The following is a 19,638-nucleotide window of genomic DNA, read 5'->3' as shown; positions in this document are numbered from 1 at the left end:
GGCATGTTAAAATAAGCAAAGCAAAAAGGTGTGTCATGTGTGGCGGTTTAGGCCTGCAGTTGGGATAAGGTGAACTGCACTCTCAGAATGAGTACAAACCTGTATTTTCCTGTCCTGACCTGAAGTCCCTTCATACCACATTTTTGGGCTCCTCCGATATCATTCACAAGATCATCACCAATCATTAGTGCCTTAGAGTTAGAGATAGACAAGGAAAGAGAGAGAGAATGAGAGAGAGAAAGAGAGAGAGAATCAAGGAAGATTAAAAAATTACATCCACAATGGCCTTATGTATAGTGCCATATAGTTGCCAATCTGGTACATATTTAGAAGCACATATAGAAAATACTTTATCTTATCAAACACATTTAAGACCAGTGTCTTTCACTGTATTGGTGATTTAATATATTTAACTCTGCTGTGTGTCTCTGTCTTACCTCATGAGGCTGGATACCCATGTCACTCAGAACACTGTTAAAGAACATGGGGGCAGGTTTCCCCACTACTTCTGCCTCTAAATCGCATGCATACTGTAACACACACACACACACACACACACACACACACAATTAATGTACTCATACATACCTGCTCACAGCAAGAGAATGTCAGCAAATGAATACAAAGGTCATTCTTTAAACCACACAAATACCAAACAAAGATCTTTCCTTTCACATCACAATCTGTTTTTTTTAGAATAATTAAAATTCTCCTGCACGAGAATAAAACAGGGCGCTCTGTACGGCTGGGCTTATGGGAGGGCCCCCATGCTAACTGCAGGCGTCTGCTTGTGTACCTGTGGCTTACAGGTTTGGGCAATACACATAATCCTTTAGGGTAAACAGTGCTGGTGTGCTCAGTGTTATGATACACATATACCCAGGCTTTCCCAGCAGCATGTGGGATGGAGACTATTGTGTAAACTGAAGCAGATGCACAATCATAATCACCTCCAGAGCTTTCATATAAACACCAACATCCAGCTTCAGGCCATCCGTCTCCTTATAGTAGCGACTAGAAGAGAATGGAGGTTTAAAGATCAGTCATGGATTTTCCAGAATTTTCAGTGGCGGTTCAGGTTAGCACATGAATGGTGAGTGTGTGACAGGGGAAATGCCATGATTCAGTTTTCATTCTGAATACATTTCACTTATGTTCCCGGTCACATACTATACAAACAGCACAGTTAAAGTGCAAAGCTAAAGTAAGGAGAGCCCAGGTAAGTCTGAGCGCTCACTTTCCATTAAACATGTGAGCCTGAATTCTGACATTAGACAGAGTTTAGTAGTGCTGTGCGCTGTGATTGGCCTACCCTCTGCCCATTGAGAACAGCACTGGCTTCTGCAGTCCAATCAGAACACGGAATGCTGAATTCATGTTCTGATAGGAGAAGTTGTCTGCAGCATCTCCAAGAACCACGCAGTTTGGATTATCCTGGTCTACACTGTCAAACTCTGGTACCACATCTGCAATGAAGACACACACACATGCGCACACACACTTTACTTATCAACCAAATATCTGGCATGTTATATCCGTAACTAATGGTGTTTCACAATGTTTTATTTTTACACAACTGAACATTTACTGTATTGTAAAACAAAACTAATATGCATTTATTAATAAAACAATGAAGTTTAGATTAATTGGGAATTTACTGTGTACTTGGTGAAACGTAAATGATTCATTATTTACACATCTAAAAGTAATATTAAGACGTCTTGCACACACCCTCCACAGAGAACAGCGTTTAGCACTATTTGCTTCTCTACGTTCACGCGTCTAACATTACTTGAAAGTAACGTCAGCAAACCTCGGGAGAAGTCTAACATTTGACACGATCAGGGTGAGAAATTCTCACAGAAAGCAGTGTGATGTTTTGACAGTGCTTGTTATACCATCGTGCACCAGCAGGTGGGGCCGAAGACCGCGTTCTTTTAGGACAGCCACTACTGCGGGGGCAGGTGAGAATACCTCGGTGATGTCGATCTCGAAGCCCATACGACGGAGCTTCGCTACAAACCTTTCCCGGGTTGCCTGCGTCTCATTGGTGCAAAAACGGAGCTGCAGGTCAGAAGCCTTTAGTCTGCAGTATAGATAAGGAAGTATAAAGACTCGCGACTGTCCTTTATACCGTTACAATATAATCACCATAAGCCTTCAGCAAATGTGAAACTTGAAGAGCCACTGACAGCACAGTTAAGTGTTTCACCTGACTACCATTCAGCTCATTCAATTCAATTACAATTCATTTTTGTTTTACAACACAACGCAGCTTTACATAAATGGATTTACAGATCGAGGCTCTTGATGAACAAGTTATGATTCTGGTCAAACTCTACAGTGTGGGATCTTCGGAGAAACCAAGGCTTAGAAGCAGAGCCCACGGCCAAATAATAACACTGGGTGTTTTTGTATGTTTTGACAACATAAATTTAATGATAGGATATACCTAAAATTTTATCAGGCGTATTGGACCAGGGGTAACACTGTGCACTGCTCTGACTCTCCAAAGTGCAATATTTATCTTGAAGATGACGTTACAAAAGAAAATATAGGACTGAGATGACTTGTTTTACTGTAATGTATTTTAGACAAAGTACATTAATGCACGTCATATAAATAAATAAACAACCCGATTGCTCAGTGGTACATGTGCACAGACATAGCTCTAGTTATATAACTTAAGCTAGATAGTATTTCAGTTTTGGCAGGGGCGCAGATGGCACTGGGGACGGGGGGGGACATGTCCCCTCCAGATTTATATTGACCCCATCCGAAATCTAGCATCTACAACTTGTAGATATATATTGTATAGCTTGGTCCCCCTCACTTCAGAATTTCCATCTGCACCCCTGAGTTTTGGATTTGTTTCGACACGCATGCGCGGGGCAAAATCTGCCTTATGGCGACATTGCCGCGTGGAAGCACGTAGTTATTACACACTAAATGTGCACCTCATCACGCAATCTACTGTTTGCTGACATTCTATTCGATTAGAATCTGTCATTCGATTCGAGTGCGAACTGCGAAATTCATATTAAAGTAAACCGCCTTCTCACTCAGTGCATGTGATTTAAACTGTCCGGAGATAAATAACATAGACGGATTAGAATAAATGGACCTTTTCACAGCTTCAACAGAGCCTTCAATCGGAAGTCCCCCTCCTTCTCCGCTGTCATACAAGACTCCACACATATCTAAAATCACTCCTTTCAGACTTCTCACACAATCCGTCCACTTATCGTCGGCCATGGTGACAGCGATTGTAGTCTGCGCCTGTGCTTGCTGAGCTTTCTGGGAAACGTAGTTTCTTCGAAACAGTAACGCGTCACAGAACTAATTTCAGTTTCAGCATATTTTCATTGGCTTTGGGCTAGCGACAATGAACAACAATAGTTTAGTATATATTCGCTAAAACACGTTTTGAACAATCGAATAAACAACTAACCCTTAAAAAATTCTAATTATAATTCAAGTGTCAATCTGTGTTCTGGCGCTGTCCGTTCAGCACCATAGATGTTGGGATACTTACAATGTATTAGTGAAGCATTACTGAAGCATTTCTTGCCCCTAAAACATAAACAGAAATATAATGTTTATCACACAATACACAGTGAGATACGTAGCTTATGCATTAAGGTGGAGCAAACACGCCTGTGGGCGTGACAGAATGGCATGCATAAAATATTGGGCTTTCGAGCGAAGTGAATTAATTCCTTTTATGGTATGAATGAAACGTATTCCATGGAACAAGTTGGAATGAGTTATATACTGTTGTTTAGTGCGGTGCTATTTTTACATTTCAGAAACCGATATGACTGGCTGGGGTGCTGGTTGCTCTCTGTAGGTTAGCATAATTTAGAATCAGCAGTTTTTACTGTCATACTAGTTTTTCCAGCTAAAATTCCCAGGATCACAAGGATTCCTCAAAAACGAAGTACTCAAAACTAAAATATATATTTGTAATTTCTTATACATCTTAATTTAAGTCAGAGTGACTAAACGTGCCGGCGTAATCCGATTTGCATTATCAATTTGAATTTTGTCTACACAACATACACAACAAGTGACTGTTTGAATTCGACGGCGAACGTCCTGTAGTAAATCCACAATCGACCGTTGCAAAACACCGCTGGATTATAACGAACTTACATTATCTCTGTCTGGTTTGGGGGTTTAATTGTTGTGTGTCAGGCAGATAGTTTAATAAAATGATGCAAGCGGAGTGTCGCGTCATGAGTGATGACATATAAAAATCCCAACACGCCCACCGGCTACGGAGAACGTGAGGCGCGCGACCACGGGTGAAGACCATAACGACCATTTACAGTACAATAACGGTAACGTACTCACACACACTCAACCGTCGGCGCATGTAGGAGGTGTGATAGTTTTATATGACTTTAAGTTAAACCATTACATCCAGATTAAGTGAACGCGCCTAGGCAGACGGGACCATTGAGCTAACGTTAGCCATCGCCCGCATGGCTGTCTGGGGCTCCATCACCTGTGGTGGAAGATAAAAAAGCGGGTCGTGTGTGATTTAAACCGGTTTAAAAACTCTTTCTGGTTCTCCATCGACGTCTCGGTTAGCCGTGTTGAACCCGACCGGCCGTGTGGTGCTGGCGGGTCGCTAGGTGAGCTAGCTGACTAGCTGAGGTACTCGGTAATTTTCCATTACGTTGATGAGGTGAAGATCAGAACAGACTCGGTTCCTGTGATGTGGTGTGTGGACCAAGACCAAGACCAACGGCTTTCGTAGTCTTGTACACTAGTAGCTAGTTACCAGTCTTAGCCAGCTATATTTGGAATATTTTGTCATTTATAGTGAGTTCAGACTGCGACTGCTGTGTATTACACGTCTGCAGGTGCCTGAACGTACAGCTGGTTGCATCATTCATACCAGATAACTTAGTTAACTACTTAACCTGTGTAGCTGGCTCTGTGTAACTTAAGTGTGAGGTGTCTAGGTGAGGTAAAAGTGCCAGATTATCCTTATTGCGTGCATTGTCTGAATATCAGGAAAATGACAGATCATTAAACTCGAGTTTAACTACCCAGCTGCCTTGGTACTCAAACACGCAAAGTGAACTAAATACAAATGTTGGCTAGTTAGCTAAATTATTTAGTTAGTATTTGTCAAAATAATGTTGCATTATATTGGTGTTGCGCGTCATGATGAAACGTATCAAGATTTGGATTAAACCGGACGAATCCTCTTTTCAGGTTGTTTTGCTTTAACCTAAGTGTGTGTGAAGTGACACAAGAGCAGCCTGCTCTCACCAGCTGTTCCGAGTCATTCATTTATTCAGCCAGAGAGAGTGAAATGTTGTACATTTACTTAAAACGTTTTAACGTCTGAGCTTTACGCTCGCTTGAACGCTGCAGGCGCATTAGGAGTTTGCGCGCACACGCTGGTCTTAATTTAGCCGTGGGTCAGTAGTGGGTGTGTGTGAGAGGGTGTGTGAGAGGGTGTACCACGGCAGCCTATCGCCTTCCACTGACCAATTTTAACAGGCAAAACAAACGCAACTCTAACCCCCCACCCCCTTGCAGGGGTCACTGTCCTTGACGAGGGCAAAGTGCCTATCACAGTCCACAAGGTTATAGAATATTGCTGATACAAGTTTCTGTATGTTAACGCCCCCCCCCCCCCCCCTTTTTATAGCTACTTCTGAAGATGATTATTATCGTGTTGGGTTTATGTAATTTACTCCCAAATGAGGCACTAGTGAAAATTAAGATAATTAAGGCGTTACAATGAATCATGCAGTCCTGTACCTGGATTGTTCAACAATGAACAATAGAAACCCAGGAGAAATCTTTTGGGTTTGAACTTTAATCAGTTAAAATGGGAATGTAATTTGGTGATTGAATTGACCAACATCGTCTTTTGGTTTGTTTTTTCCTCAATATTATCAGTTTGCCTTTTATATAGCATTAAATTCTCAATTAGAATTCCGAATCCTTATTTTAAAAAATATTACATGACATGGAAAGGTCTTTGGATTCAACTGAAATAAATTGAGTTTGTTTAGAAATGCTGCGATGCAAACGGTTCATTCTAAATTTGATGGCAAATATCACATCTGAATACAGCAGCTGTGCTTAAAAAGATCATTCAGATGGCCACATGAAACCTGTTTTTCACAATACAGTAATTTCTAATAATTACTGTACGATTAAAGTAAACCCATCATGTGCTCACCTCTGCACCTGCTGGAGGTCCAAAGGGCAGAACATTTTAGGTGATATTAAACCCTTAAAAGCCCTTGAACAGACTGCCTGTGTAATGACCAATTGTAGTAGCGGTGTTGGAACATGGGCATCGTCAACCTGCTGGACTTTGGCCCTTCAGGTGCAGAGCCCAACATTGCTGCTCTGGAGGAGCTGTGTGAACAGCTGGGGGGGGTGTGTATCATTTGACAAGGTACCATTTGACGAGGCTTACTTTTTGAAAAGCTGTGGTACTGTGCACTTTGTAAGTCGCTCTGGATAAGATCGTCTGCTAAATGCCGTAAATGTAAATGCTACACTCTGTCTAGATAATGAACAAGAAAGATGTGTCTTCACTAGGTGTGTTTCTTTATTAAACTCTTGGCTATTTCACATATTTCTAACCAGTTCTTGGTGCTCTCTCCTGATGAAATTTCTCCGTATTGCAAATCGTTAACTGCGTGGTCTGGGCACATTGTTCAGCCTCCATTGGTTGAGCATGCTACCAGGTTGGAGATTATCTCTAGAAGGGAGGCCCCTTCTAGGTTTGGGTATTATGAAAAGCCCTATGGTGGATGTGAACAAGGCCTGCTGCTATGCAGGATGCGTGTCTGACAGCTGAATGCGATACGTGGTGCTGTGTGGCATTCTGTCTGCTGTGCGCTGGTCTCGATTTCATGCGTTTAGGTGACTGGGCAGGAATGGGGGCGTCCGTGTGGTCATGTGACCTTGTCTAGATGGAGCATACACAGAGCATGAACATGTAACTCAGATTTAAATTAGTGTGGAATATGCTTTGTTTTGGCATGACTGCATTTTAGCGTCCCTATCCTCTCTGAAGTTGTTATAAGTGAGGAAGTTATAAGCTTTTGGGAACAGAGCCAAGAGGCATATACCCACTTGCCTACAGCTAGGTAGAGTTGTAATCGATGTAAGTCAAGGTAAATATGACCAGAAGTCATATAGTTGCAAACAAACTCGTACCACAGTACATCTTTGAACACCTTTATTTAATGTTATTACAATAGTGTTTCATGTAAGGATACATACTTGCATGAAATGACTTGAGCTAACCTAAGTGCTGTCTCTGTAACTATTCAAAAATAACTTGTCTGCAAACAAATAAGGTGAGTACCATATATGCTTATCACCAAATGTCCCTGGTCTCACTCGCTGCTTGGTAGCTGCTGTTGGCTAAACTGATATGTGACTACGGTAGATTGTTAATCCTAAATCGCACGTTAATGTAATCATGCAATCTTGACTAAGTACACAGAGTAAGGGTTGAGAACAGTGGGCACTGTTGTAGTGTAATGTGATTAGTAATGCAACTTTAAGGGAATGATCACTTTATCGGGTGGATTTGCATAAAAGTTAAGAGGAAAGTTAATGCACAGACTAAACATGACTAGTGCGTTGCTGCACATCACTACCACACTAATGTGAGATATCACATGTATCTTATTCCATCCTTGTACCCTCTCCCCTTAAATAACTTAAGAGTACTGGAATAACACTTCAAGCAAAGCTGTTTCCGGTAACCTACCTTTAGTCTCTTACTATTGGTTAATTAAGTAAATGTTTCCTACTTGAAAATAAACACAGCTGATGAATACTGATAACTCACTCCTTGCTAGCTAACATTGGCTATCTTTAAATGCAGCCCCATAATCCATCAATAATCCCTCGAATTGGTTCAATTGAATATGTCTACATGTGTACACCTCAGTTAGAATAGACTGTTCTGATCGAAGCTGTTACAAATGCAATTTATATCTGACTGAACAATGTGGGTAAACCTGATCAATGCAGTTTTGATTAATCAAAACTGCATTGCATCATTTTATGATTTCATTAACTGCGATGATGAGTTAAACATGGCCAGATATCCTTATGTTATGTTTGGAAGATGCAAGACATTGAATCGCCAGTATGCAATACTAGAGACTGCACTTGCACTGGCTCTCCCTTGGATAGCTGAGTACTGACACTGCTAAAAATAGACTTTACTGTAATCAACATTAGCTGAAAGCGCTCCCTGGGACATGTCCTGAGCCATTATGAATGACTTATGTTTTTATTATAAGAGTAATAAATGTCAAAACATATATGCTTTGTGTTTGGTAAGGCAGACCACCGAATTCTCCCACACTGTTATCATGCCGGCATCAGATTGTCTCTTGTACAAATTCTACAACTTGCAACTAACTCAACAGAATTGCCTTGGATTACTGCAAAGCAAAGTCATCAAAATAATAATAAAAAACCTTTCTTAAGCTAGAGCATAGGGGAAGCAATGATGGTGGTGGTAATAATAATAACCTTTAGGCCTATTTGTATAGCACCTTTCATACATACATGCAACTCCAGAGTGCTTTACAGAATAAATAAAACAACATTAAAAGGAAGCAAAGATAAAACATTAAAAGAAATGAAAGATACAAAAGGAAACAAACAATACAATAAAGTATTAAAATGACAAATGATTAAAATGGACAAAATAATGTAATAAATTATAAGATTGCAAAGCTATTAAAATAATTAGAATCAACATGGAATGTAATTAAGTAAAATAGTATGAAAATTATCAAATAATTTACTGTTAGTTTCTTAACTAAATGCAGATCTAAACAGGAAGGCATTGAAACTCTTCTTGAAGCTGTACATGGATGAAATGTCTCTGAGCTCCTCAGGAAGAGCGTTCCAGAGCTTTGGGCCATAGTGGCTGAAATCTTTTAATCGGCTTTTAGGAATCACCAGTAGATTACTGTTTGAAGACCTGAGAGACCTGACTGGAACATATCTAATCATCATTTCACTGAGGTAAAGAGGAGCAAGGCCATGAAGACATTTAAAAACCATCACCAGAACCTTAAATCTATTCTAAAGCTGACAGGTAACCAGTGCAGTGAGTGGAGTGCAGGTGTAATATGACCCTCTTTCTCCTGTGGGTCAGAACCCAGAGCTCTTTGGAAGAGCAGATAAAACAGCATTACAATAATCTAGCCTTGATGTGATAAATGCATGGACAAGTTTTTCACTATCAGCAGGAGAGAGCATATCTCGGACCTTAGTGATGTTTTGAAGTTGGAAAAAAAAACTTTCATGTAGTCGTGATGTGACATAAAGCTGAGCTCATTATCAAGTGACACCCAAGTTCCTAACACACATTGTTTGGCCTTCAGATTAATTTGATTTAAATAAGTCTGAACATCATTCCTTTGTGAATCTGTCTTTTCTTTATTTAATTGCAGAAAATGTCAGACATCCATGTCTGTATATCACCTATGCACTCAAAAAGTGAGCTAATTTGATTTTAGGGGTTTAGGTTCTAGAGAAATGTAAAGTTGAGTGTCGTCTGCATATTGATGATAACTAATACCATGTTTGTTTGATGTGTGGTAACGGAAACGTATATAGAACAGTAAAGGCCCAAGAATTGATCCTTGGGGGACGCCACAAGAAATTTTTTGATGTGTGGAGGAAGACATACTTAATGCAATATAGTAATTATGCCCAGTTAGATACGATCTAAACCAGTCCAAGTCTAAGGACTATCCAGCTCTGTAGTCAATCAATAAGTATCTTATGATCAACAGTATCAAAAGCAGTGCTTAAATCTAGCAGAAAAAGGACTGAGTTTGCCTTCATCTTTATTCAATCTTGGGTCATTTACAACCTTAACTAGTGTTGTTTTCAGTGCTGGGGAGAGCACTGAAACTAGACTGAAAACTGTAATTTATTTTAACAATCATTCAGCTGGGTTGATGCAGATTTTCAGAGGTTTTGCCAAGAAAAGGAAGTTTAGATATAAGTAGATGATTATTGAGAAATTTCTGTTCTTTAATAGTGGTTTAACCACTGCAGTTTTAAGAATATTAGGGAATTCTCCCAGTTGCAGAGAAAACAATCAATAGATAATGAGCTCAGAACCTGATTAAGAAAGCATGTAATATCAGGGTTGATAGTCTGTTACTGATTGTTGCTATGTTCTGCCTTATATTGGTAATCTATTGGGGAGGGGAATGAGGGACTGTATCATGTCTGTGAAGGCCACGGCACTGCCAGCACTGAGAACGCTTGGGTATTGTGCGCCTCATGAATTCTGAAGTGATTGGATTTGTGGACATATCAATATGAATATTAAAATCCACAGTAATTAAAACATAATCAAAATCAATTAAAATCATAGAAAGCATTTCTGCAAAATCTTCAAGCAAGTCTGTATGTAGTCTGGGAGGAAGATGGATAACAATCAATAGAACTGGATAAGTACTGTTCAGTTTAGTTAAAATTGGAAGCTTCATTTAGCAATATTGCTCCATTGCTATCAAGCAAAGTCTGTTAGAAAATGAAAGTCCAGACAATAATCTTCAATTAATTTAACTATTATAAAAGACTTTGTAAGCGAGTGGACATTTAGTAAGATCAACATAGCTTACATTTCTTGTGCATTTCACTGGGATCAAATTTTGTTTGTTACAATATCTTGTACTACTACGTTTTCTTCCGATTACATTTTTATTTTGATTCTGAGAGCCATGCCACAGGCTATTTAAAAGAACTGTGATGTAATACTGACTAGGAGCATGGATTCCAGAGTGCCAGACCTGATTTCAATGAGTTTCAATGAATGCAGACTGTAGTGTTGCAGAACCTCATCAATCTCCTGGAGTTTACATATGACTGTGAACAGATTCTCTGACAGGAGACGCTGAACTCCTGTGACTGACATTACTGCCTGTGGTTGGGTGCAAGTTCCGTATGTGAGTGATTCCATACAGTAATAATAATAATAATAATCTTTATTTGTATAGCACCTTTCATACATACATGTAACTCAAAGTGCTTTACAGTATAAATAAAAAGAAACATTAAAAGGAGAAGACAAAAAGACAAAAAAAAAAAATTAAAAGAAATTAAAGATAAAAACATTAAAATAACATAAAAAGTAAAAAAGTAAAGTAAATAAGAAGAGTTTCTTAACTAAAAGCGGATCTAAACAGGAATGTTTTGAGACTGCTCTTAAAACTATGCAGGGATGATTATCCACAAGCATGCCTCCAAAATATGTTGAAATTGTCAATGAAGTTTACCTTCCGATGTGCACAGGCTGTAGCGAGCCTGCTGTTGAGAGCCAGCAGGCTGATAAAATGACCACTTCCAAGATGTGCAGTTTGTTTTGGTCCAGAGATGAACATTTCAGACTGGGAAAATTCCAGAATGTCGAGCAGATGGTTTAAAATCTTGTTTCAAAATTTTATACTGTTGCTCCATACATCTCTGAAGACTAAGTCTCCAATCAACAAGAGATTTGGGCTGTGGTGGTGTTCCTCGTCTTCTTTCACCATTCATCCTACGGCGGCTAACATGCTTAGCATCCCGATGGCTAACATGCTTAGCATCCCGATGGCTAACATGCTTAGCATCCCGATGGCTAACATGGTTAGCTTGCTTATTAGTTAACTGTTGACTGGCATTGTTTGCAAGCTGGTGGTTTAGACGCTTGTGGCCGTACTGATGGCCAACCCTCTTAGCATTCCAGCTAGCATTGAGGACAATAAGTCAGTGTGGTTTTAGTAATTAAGAATTTGTTACCATTGGTTTGAAATATCCCAAATCAAACATCAAATATATGACCACAAAAAACAAATCTGAAGTGGAAGGAAATTGTTAATGACCTCACTCTGAGCCACTGAGATTGAGCTCTCCTCTCTTTCTGCAGGGATCATAAAGAAGCCATGTTGACCTATCTGACACGTGGTGTGGGCTGGGCCGGTCCTGCCCTGAGCCGCGCAGTGCATTCTGGGACACGTGCAGTCTCTTCAATAGCTCCCCGAGCCAAGCCTGAAGAGAGGCAGCTGAGTTCTGAAGAGGTGTACTCTCGAGAGGAACGTTTTGGAGCTCACAACTACCATCCCCTGCCTGTGGCCCTGGAGAGAGGAGAAGGTGAGCAAGCCTATAGGCCCCAGCCCCACTCTGCTCCTCTGGAATGGCTGCTTTTATTTTCTCATTTGCATGTTGGATGTGCATTGTTTTGAATATTAATGTATTGTTGTTTTTATGCAGCAAGCTTAGCATCGAAGTTAAATTAGGTTGTTAAAGTTTGTTGTTTCTTTTTATGGTCACACTTGACTTCCAGGAAATCATAACCGTAGTCAAAAACCAAACCGATGGGTCAGTGTTGCTATTTATAGCTGGGACTTCACTGCCGCCCCAAGCTGTGCCTGTTCTACCACACCTGCGTTCAATGTTGTGCAGGTTGATTGGCCAGTTTGCTGACAGTGTGTCTGCCAAGAAAATACTATATCTACTTTTAGTATTACTTAATACTTAACTATCTAGAATAGTAATTTAGCCACTGGAAAATGAGATGCAAAAATAGATATTTTATTGAGGTCCAGACATTTGAGCTCTCTGATCTTTTACCAAGGTCTCAGATCTTAGTTTGCTTGTTATGGCTATGGCTTGTTCAGTCATGGTTGGGGTAAGCTATTCAATGCATGTTTCAAAGCTTTACAATAACTTGTCAAACTAGGACTCCTCAAACAAAGCCTGCGTGAAATGAAGCAAGCGTGTGATATGTGATAACACCAACACTACGATAACAATATGACTTGTGACAAAATGAACAAATATTTGTGTGCATATTTGCTTATCCTAACAATCAGCAGACACGGTTTCAGCAGACAATCAGTTTTCTAGCGCTCTGCAAAAGGAAAGTAATTGGTACACACAGCAAGAGGTTCTGAGAAGATGGTGTTTTCATATAGCAGTTTCCTCAGTTCATGATATGAATAAAGCTGGGCGTACACTGTGCGATTTTTGGCCCATTTTCAGCCGATTTTTCACTCTGGCGACTATTTTTGCGATCGGGCCGAGTTTCGGCTCAATTGCGTGTCGTGCATCGTATAGTTTACACGGGTAAACGAGGAGTGATTCACAGCTCACGACCAACTCCCGATCAGAAATCGCAGCGTCGCAAGAATATCAAACATGTTTGAAATTCAAATCGCTCCTCGTGAGATCGCAGAGAGCGTCGGGTCGTATAGTGTGAGTATATGAATCGTGAGCTGTGAACTTTTAAACCCTGCGATTTAGTCGTACAGTTTGAGCTGGAGCTGAGTACACGATTTAAAACATCGTACAGTGTACGCCCAGCTTTAGGTGCATGCTGAAGGTTTTGCTATATCCCCTAACCTAAACATCAGGGGTGTGTGGATAGACACAGGGGTGTGTGCAAAAAAAGTAACGCATGATGGACCCAGTCTAAGAATCTCACCACTCAAAAGCATGGCAGCATGGTTTGTCCTTGGTTTGCTACAGATTTATAACTTGGCATATTATAGCATTTATAAGCTGTGATGCTTACCCAGAGAGCATTGCTACATGTGCACTATGCAGGTTTACCAGACGTCTGCTTCATGACATTTTTCCTGTTTTGTTGAAACTTTAATAAGAGGAAATTTAAAGGTCATTTTGCATAAAATATGAACACATGTGTCATCTTTCAATTGTATGCATTTTGCAATTCTATTCACGGTAACAATTTTGACCAGGTTGCATAAACATCTGCATTCAACTGTAAAAGTAAATCATGGAAAACATCCTGGAAAATAATTTCAAGAGTATGGGGACCTTGAACACCGAGAATAAAATAAACATGAAGGAAGTGAGGACTGTATGGGGTGACTCTTGATTCTGTATCAGAGGGCTGTAATGTGTGTAGCTGTAGTGGACAGGGAGGAGAAGCTGTGCGTTAAGTCCTTCTCAGAATTCCAAGCTTGTGCGTTGCTTTGTTTACTTGCACTGTTGCATTATGGTTGTATCTAAGCAGTTCTTAAAGTGTGTTGCACAACAGAAGTAGTGAATGACTCCCATCTGCTGTGTGCATGCGTTATTTTTGCTTTTGTTGCAAGTGGATTGGCAAAAATGCATTGCAAAAAATGCCTAAATGAACAGTACAGTGAACTGTTCAATGCGAATGTGTTGCAGAGTTTTCTCTGGGAGCCGAATGAGATTAGGATCTTGCTTAATCATGGACCCATTATTTCTATCTGTGTGACAGATTTTGTGAGTGCACCGACAAGAAATTGGTGTGTTTTTGCTTCATGTCCAATATAGGAATTTACCTGTGGGATGTGGAAGGCCGTCGTTACTATGACTTCCTCAGTGCTTACAGTGCAGTTAACCAGGGCCACTGCCACCCGAAAATCATTACTGCCCTGAACGCCCAGGCCTCTCGTCTCACGCTGACCTCCAGGGCCTTCTATAACGATGTCCTGGGTGCCTATGAGGAGTACATCACCACCTTGTTTGGATATGATAAAGTCCTGCCTATGAACACAGGTTATTCAGTATTCTTGTTTTTTTACAGTCGCTTTTGGCATGCAGTCGTCCCTGTAGTGTTACAGCGGTGGTGCTTTAACTATTTTTCTGTCGTGTTGCATGGTTAAGGTGTGGAGGGTGGGGAGACGGCCTGTAAGCTGGCACGCAAGTGGGCCTACAGTGTGAAGGGCGTTCCCAAATATGAAGCCAAGATCGTCTTTGCAGGTAAGTCCGGTTTTTGAACTTCGGAGGAGATTATCTATAAGTCTTTAACTCTCTCTGGCTCCATGTTTGTGTTTCTATTAATGTCCACCTTATGAAACGCAAGAACCTTTCAGCTATAAACAGCTGCAGGATTTGGCGCTACAGTATTTGCCTTGAACTCAACGCGTCGAGCCCCATTGGCTGAGGACCTCTGGAATGTTGCTGTTTGGAATGATGTTCTGAAATATTCATTTGTGTCTCTCCTTCCACAGAGGGTAATTTTTGGGGCCGTACTCTGGCAGCCATCTCGAGCTCCACTGACCCCAGCAGTTATGATGGCTTTGGCCCATTCATGCCTGGCTTTGAGCTCGTACCTTACAATGACATTCCTGCACTGGAGGTACTGGTCCTGCTATGCTGGAGGCTCCTCCTCTTCCTCACTGTTTCCTTCTTTCTGAATCCAACTTGTCCACAGCAGGCTAAATGTAAATGTACAGCAGTGACTCTGGCTTGCTAACAGCACAGCTATGATTCGCTCAGATACCCAAACATTTATATCCAGGAAGCTTATCCACTGAATAGCCACATTCGTTTTAAACTCTGTGCTATGGGGTCCTTGTCCGCTAATCGTGTGTGTGTATATGTGTGTGTTTGTGTGTAGAAAGCCCTTCAGGACCCCAGAGTAGCTGCATTCATGGTGGAGCCCATCCAGGGTGAGGCTGGAGTAGTAGTCCCAGACCCAGGCTACTTGACCAAAGTGCGTGAGCTCTGCACAGAATACAATGTGAGTACCACCTACCCATTGCCGTCTGGCTCCAGCTACACACATGCACATGGTCGCGCGCACACACACACACACACACACACACACACACACACACACACTGTTTTACTACTGACGTGCATCATGACACCCCAGTAATCAACAGCAAAACATGGGAGAGGGGTGAATTCTGGATGCAGTCGTACTGAATTTCAGTTGATATTGTATCACTTACTGTGGGTGTGTATCGTAGGTCCTGTTCATTGCGGATGAGGTCCAAACAGGTTTGGCACGAACGGGTCGCAGGCTGGCAGTGGACCATGAGGCTGTGCGACCAGACCTGGTGGTGCTAGGCAAAGCTCTCTCCGGAGGCGTTTACCCCGTGAGTGGCTGTCCCAAGCACACAACACACAAATATATATATACACACACACACATGCTAGTTCTTGGAAAGGTCTTGATGGACCCCCCCCCCCCCCCCCCCCCCCCACACACATTTCCAGGAACAGCAGCTTGGAGTGCTCACATACGGTGGTGTTGGATAAAGAGCTATATTGGTAAAAATAAATGAATAAACAATAATAAATACATTGGTTAATGTGAAATGACATCAGAGAGGGCCATAGACAGGCTAATACAAGCCTTTCTACCTTCTATCAACAGTGTATTACCTCCCAGAATAATAGACAGTTTTTAAATACAGTACACACTGCAATCCTCTCTGCACTTGCCTCAACGAGCAGGAAGCGAAGAGTCTTTTTCTCGCTTGGCACAATTACTCCAGACAGGCTCCTCCAATCGTGGCCTGAGGGAGGCCAGACGCCCACATCACAACAGCTGAGACTGTTGGCGCTGCCATTCTTTAGTCAAGGACAGAGCATTGTGGCGGTAATCCAGAAACCTGTCAAAGGGTGTGGGCCACTGCATATGTTTTTTAAGAAGTCTTTCACTGTGTCTTTTGAACATCTCTACCAATGACATCCTGGAATTTACGAAGCATTGTTGAGTTGGTTCTCTTTTTCCAATTCTGGCTGCAGTGGTATTGATGTAGTTTATTAGCTACATTACGGCATACTTAATATGTTTAACAATTGCAGAGCCAAGATTGTACCGTTGTGCTGAGGAAATACCATCATGTACTACTTCTAAGTGTCTTTCACCATCAGAAACTAAATTGTTTAGGAATTCAGGAATGCTGCTAGGAATTCTGAGAATGTTGTACTTGTTCCTTGCTTGGTGTTCACTCCCATATTTTAATACTTAATGATTGGGGCGTAAAATCAATGACAAATGAAAATAAAGTGGAAGACACAGTTGCTACACTTGATGAGTGAAGATGAGCGCTACCTCACCAGGGCGGAGAATGGAATGCAGCAGTTGTGATTACAGGTCTTGTGACTGTCCATGTGACTAACACAGAGACGGTAATATGGCGTATCGGGGAAATGGAAAAGATCTACATTTCAAACTAATGAGGAGTGGAAACCAGAGGGAGTTGCCCAATCCTGAGTAACACACTGCTCGTTTCAAGTTCTCGACACACATGCCTTCCCTAAGCAGCTAAATAAAGTCATCAACCCAGAAGTGGCGGGGGTGGGTGTGTAAGGGTGTGGGTGTGTGGAGCTGTGCTCCTGCATTACGGGTTGGGGAAACGCCCTGTGTCGAGTTTGCAGTAGTTGTGAGTCAGTGGTGTAATCGGGGTCTGTGCGTGTTCCAGGTGTCTGCAGTGCTGTGTGATGATGAGGTGATGCTGACCATCAAACCAGGTGAGCACGGCTCCACCTACGGAGGAAACCCCCTCGCCTGCAGAGTCGCCATCGCTGGCCTACAGGTCTGCATCCACCCGCCCGTTTAACCAGTCTTGAGTTTGTGTAGAGCAGTGTGGGATCTTGCACCATCGCTTGACTGAAATCACAGGGTTGGGGTTAGTGTAGTGTACTTTTCCTTACCCCAGTGACCATCTAATGATCACTTTGCTCCAAGTTGTGAATAGTTCCTTGTCTCGTCTTCTCTCTTTGTCCGTCAGCTTGGTTGGTAATGGTGCACGCTTGTGTTTGATCTCATCTGATCAGGTCTTGGAAGAGGAGAAGCTGGCACAAAATGCTGAGAAAATGGGTCGCCTTCTGAGGGCGGAGCTTAGCAAGCTGCCCAAAGAGATTGTGACAACGGTGCGGGGGAAGGGCCTCCTCAATGCCATAGTCATCAAGGAAACCAAAGGTATGTTTAATGCACAGGACAGCAGCTGAGTAGCTACTCCAGGGCTAGTTCTAGGTCTACCAGCAGGTGCCTCTGCTCCAGAGCGTAAGCTGTGACTTATGTACCCCACCTCAAATAGTTTCTATCTATCTAAATGCAGACTAAATCGAGATTCTGCAGCCTATGTTCACCACGTCCGTACAAAAACCGGCGACTTCTATTGATTTCTTGTGTCCTGGGTACACTGAATAGTGTGCATTTACTACTGTATGTAGTCTGCATAACATTCACTACACTGCTTTGACTTTCACTCCCTGCTCGGCCTTTTAGACTATGACGCCTGGAGAGTGTGCCTGCGTCTCCGTGACAATGGGCTCCTTGCTAAGCCGACTCATGGTGATATCATTAGACTGGCTCCACCCCTCATCATCAAAGAAGACCAGGTCCGAGAGTGCGCCGACATCATCCAGAGAACCATCCTGTCATTCTAAACCGTAGAATCCTGAAATAAACTTGAACCTCTGTCTCAAAATCCCTAACTGCAGATATGCAATACTATGTCAAACCGTACAAGTGCACATCTTAAAATGTAATAGAGAAATATATTTGAAGGGCTTTGCATTGCTGAGTAAGTTTAGTTTGGTTTGAAGTGGAATCGCATCCTTTTTTTTTTTTTTCCTCGTGGAATCACGTCCTTTATCATTGACCTTTAGTGTTTCTCCACACAGCTTTTTAAAGTTTTATGACGTTTGTTATGATACAAGAAATGTGAGGGGTTATGTTCTTCTGGGAAGAGGACCCTGGACTGTGATCCTCGTAGTTGCTGCTAGTCTCTGGGTGTCTCTCAGTCCCAGGCCTGGATTCACTGCATCACTGGTGGTCCCAGCTCTAGCACGGGTTCATCTGCTTGGGGGATTGGCTTTGCGAGCTGACCCTGGTGTGCTGGCGTGCAACAGTGTGCTGACTCCCTAGGGGAAGTCGTCCAGTGTGTGTGAGGTATCCAGGACTAGGACTCTGCGCCTCTCGGCTGGGCTTTTATATTTGATTTATGAATGCTGTATATTTCTTACCAAAACATCAAACTGAAAGTTATTTGAGGAAAAACATCTTGTAGACTTCGCCGGTCTGCATGTACAAAAATTGTTGTGCTTTTTCATACATCTTAATGCACACATACAGAGGGAAAACCTTTGAATCGGTTTACAACATAGTTGGGTATTGCTAATGCAATGAGACAATGAGATATCAAAATGGTCATCTAAAAAAAAAGGAATTTCAGTTGACCATGACTGAATATAAAAATGTTACAAAAGATGGCTTTACTACTGACATTGGAAGTCAGAATTGCTTATGAATGTGCAAGATGGAGCAGCTTCTTTAACTAGCTGTTCCATGTGTGTGAAACATTGTGGTGGTATGCTCTGCTGCAGTGTGAAATGGAATTGGGCTCCGCCCTATTGGAAGGAATTGTATTTGTCCCAGGATTCTGTTGGAGGACCAAACCTTTTGACGACCATGACTACCATGTTACAGCCATAAAACAAACAAAACCCATAATTCTTTTGTTCAAAGATCCCAGAGTCTGAATACAGAACAGAATCGGTCAACCTCACTAAACTAGAGATACGTTTCTTTTGCTGGGTTATAAACTCATTTTGGTGTGTTGGAGGCTACACTTGTAATTCATACACTAAGAAATGTATTGTGTTCTCCAGAAGGGAGGGGTGTGGATGTGGGGTGTGTGTGTGGGTGGAATGGGACACCTGTATCTTGGCTTATGAGGCTAAGCTTATTTATCTGTACAGACTTAATTTAATTTTTTTATGATTGAATGTTCAATGAACAGCGTACATATAGCTTCAAGGATGATATCTTGGTTGAACTTGTTTCATTATTCTTAAAATAAATGGTGAATCAGTGAAGTGGTT

The 19,638-nt window shown here is 41.7% G+C and overlaps 2 protein-coding genes across 5 annotated transcripts in view; one reads left to right on the top strand and one right to left on the bottom strand.

The window, feature by feature from the left end:
• lhpp (phospholysine phosphohistidine inorganic pyrophosphate phosphatase) overlaps window positions 1-4,228 on the bottom strand; it is a 21,712-nt gene extending 17,484 nt beyond the window's left edge. The window contains exons 1-7 of one of the 3 annotated variants that reach the window (XM_076999842.1): window positions 4,156-4,228; window positions 3,536-3,573; window positions 1,899-2,086; window positions 1,313-1,466; window positions 951-1,014; window positions 438-530; window positions 100-191 (exon numbers count right to left, since the gene is read on the bottom strand). In XM_076999842.1, the coding sequence (XP_076855957.1) occupies window positions 100-191; window positions 438-530; window positions 951-1,014; window positions 1,313-1,466; window positions 1,899-2,001 (506 nt within the window). In that variant the 5' untranslated portion in view covers window positions 2,002-2,086; window positions 3,536-3,573; window positions 4,156-4,228. Of the gene's footprint in view, window positions 1-99; window positions 192-437; window positions 531-950; window positions 1,015-1,312; window positions 1,467-1,898; window positions 2,087-3,124; window positions 3,306-3,535; window positions 3,574-4,155 lie in introns of those variants that run through there. The other 2 variants (XM_076999840.1, XM_076999841.1) reach the window with 2 other exon arrangements.
• On the top strand, window positions 4,139-19,638 carry oat (ornithine aminotransferase). 2 transcript variants are annotated; one of them, XM_076999837.1, is made up of 10 exons: window positions 4,139-4,343; window positions 11,945-12,168; window positions 14,344-14,568; window positions 14,677-14,772; window positions 15,024-15,151; window positions 15,413-15,535; window positions 15,768-15,896; window positions 17,232-17,345; window positions 17,587-17,731; window positions 18,041-19,638. In XM_076999837.1, the coding sequence occupies exons 2-10, from the start codon at window positions 11,961-11,963 to the stop codon at window positions 18,199-18,201; spliced, it is 1,329 nt and encodes a 442-aa protein (XP_076855952.1). In that variant the 5' UTR covers window positions 4,139-4,343; window positions 11,945-11,960; the 3' UTR covers window positions 18,202-19,638. The 2 variants fall into 2 exon arrangements, with proteins under 2 accessions (XP_076855952.1, XP_076855953.1); XM_076999838.1 differs by lacking the exon at window positions 4,139-4,343 and adding an exon at window positions 4,468-4,640.

This window comes from Brachyhypopomus gauderio, chromosome 3, assembly GCF_052324685.1.
Source record: "Brachyhypopomus gauderio isolate BG-103 chromosome 3, BGAUD_0.2, whole genome shotgun sequence".
In the NCBI taxonomy this organism is placed as follows: Eukaryota; Metazoa; Chordata; class Actinopteri; order Gymnotiformes; family Hypopomidae; genus Brachyhypopomus; species Brachyhypopomus gauderio.
This window is presented reverse-complemented; position numbering and strand designations above follow the sequence as displayed.

Bases quoted from the DNA above. Each gene is read 5' to 3' on its own strand.
- oat (XM_076999837.1), top strand. From the start codon at position 11,961: ATGTTGACCTATCTGACACGTGGTGTGGGCTGGGCCGGTCCTGCCCTG. The intron at 15,152-15,412 runs GTACTGGTCCTG...GTTTGTGTGTAG, and splicing joins ATGACATTCCTGCACTGGAG to AAAGCCCTTCAGGACCCCAG. The intron at 15,897-17,231 runs GTGAGTGGCTGT...TGCGTGTTCCAG, and splicing joins TCTCCGGAGGCGTTTACCCC to GTGTCTGCAGTGCTGTGTGA.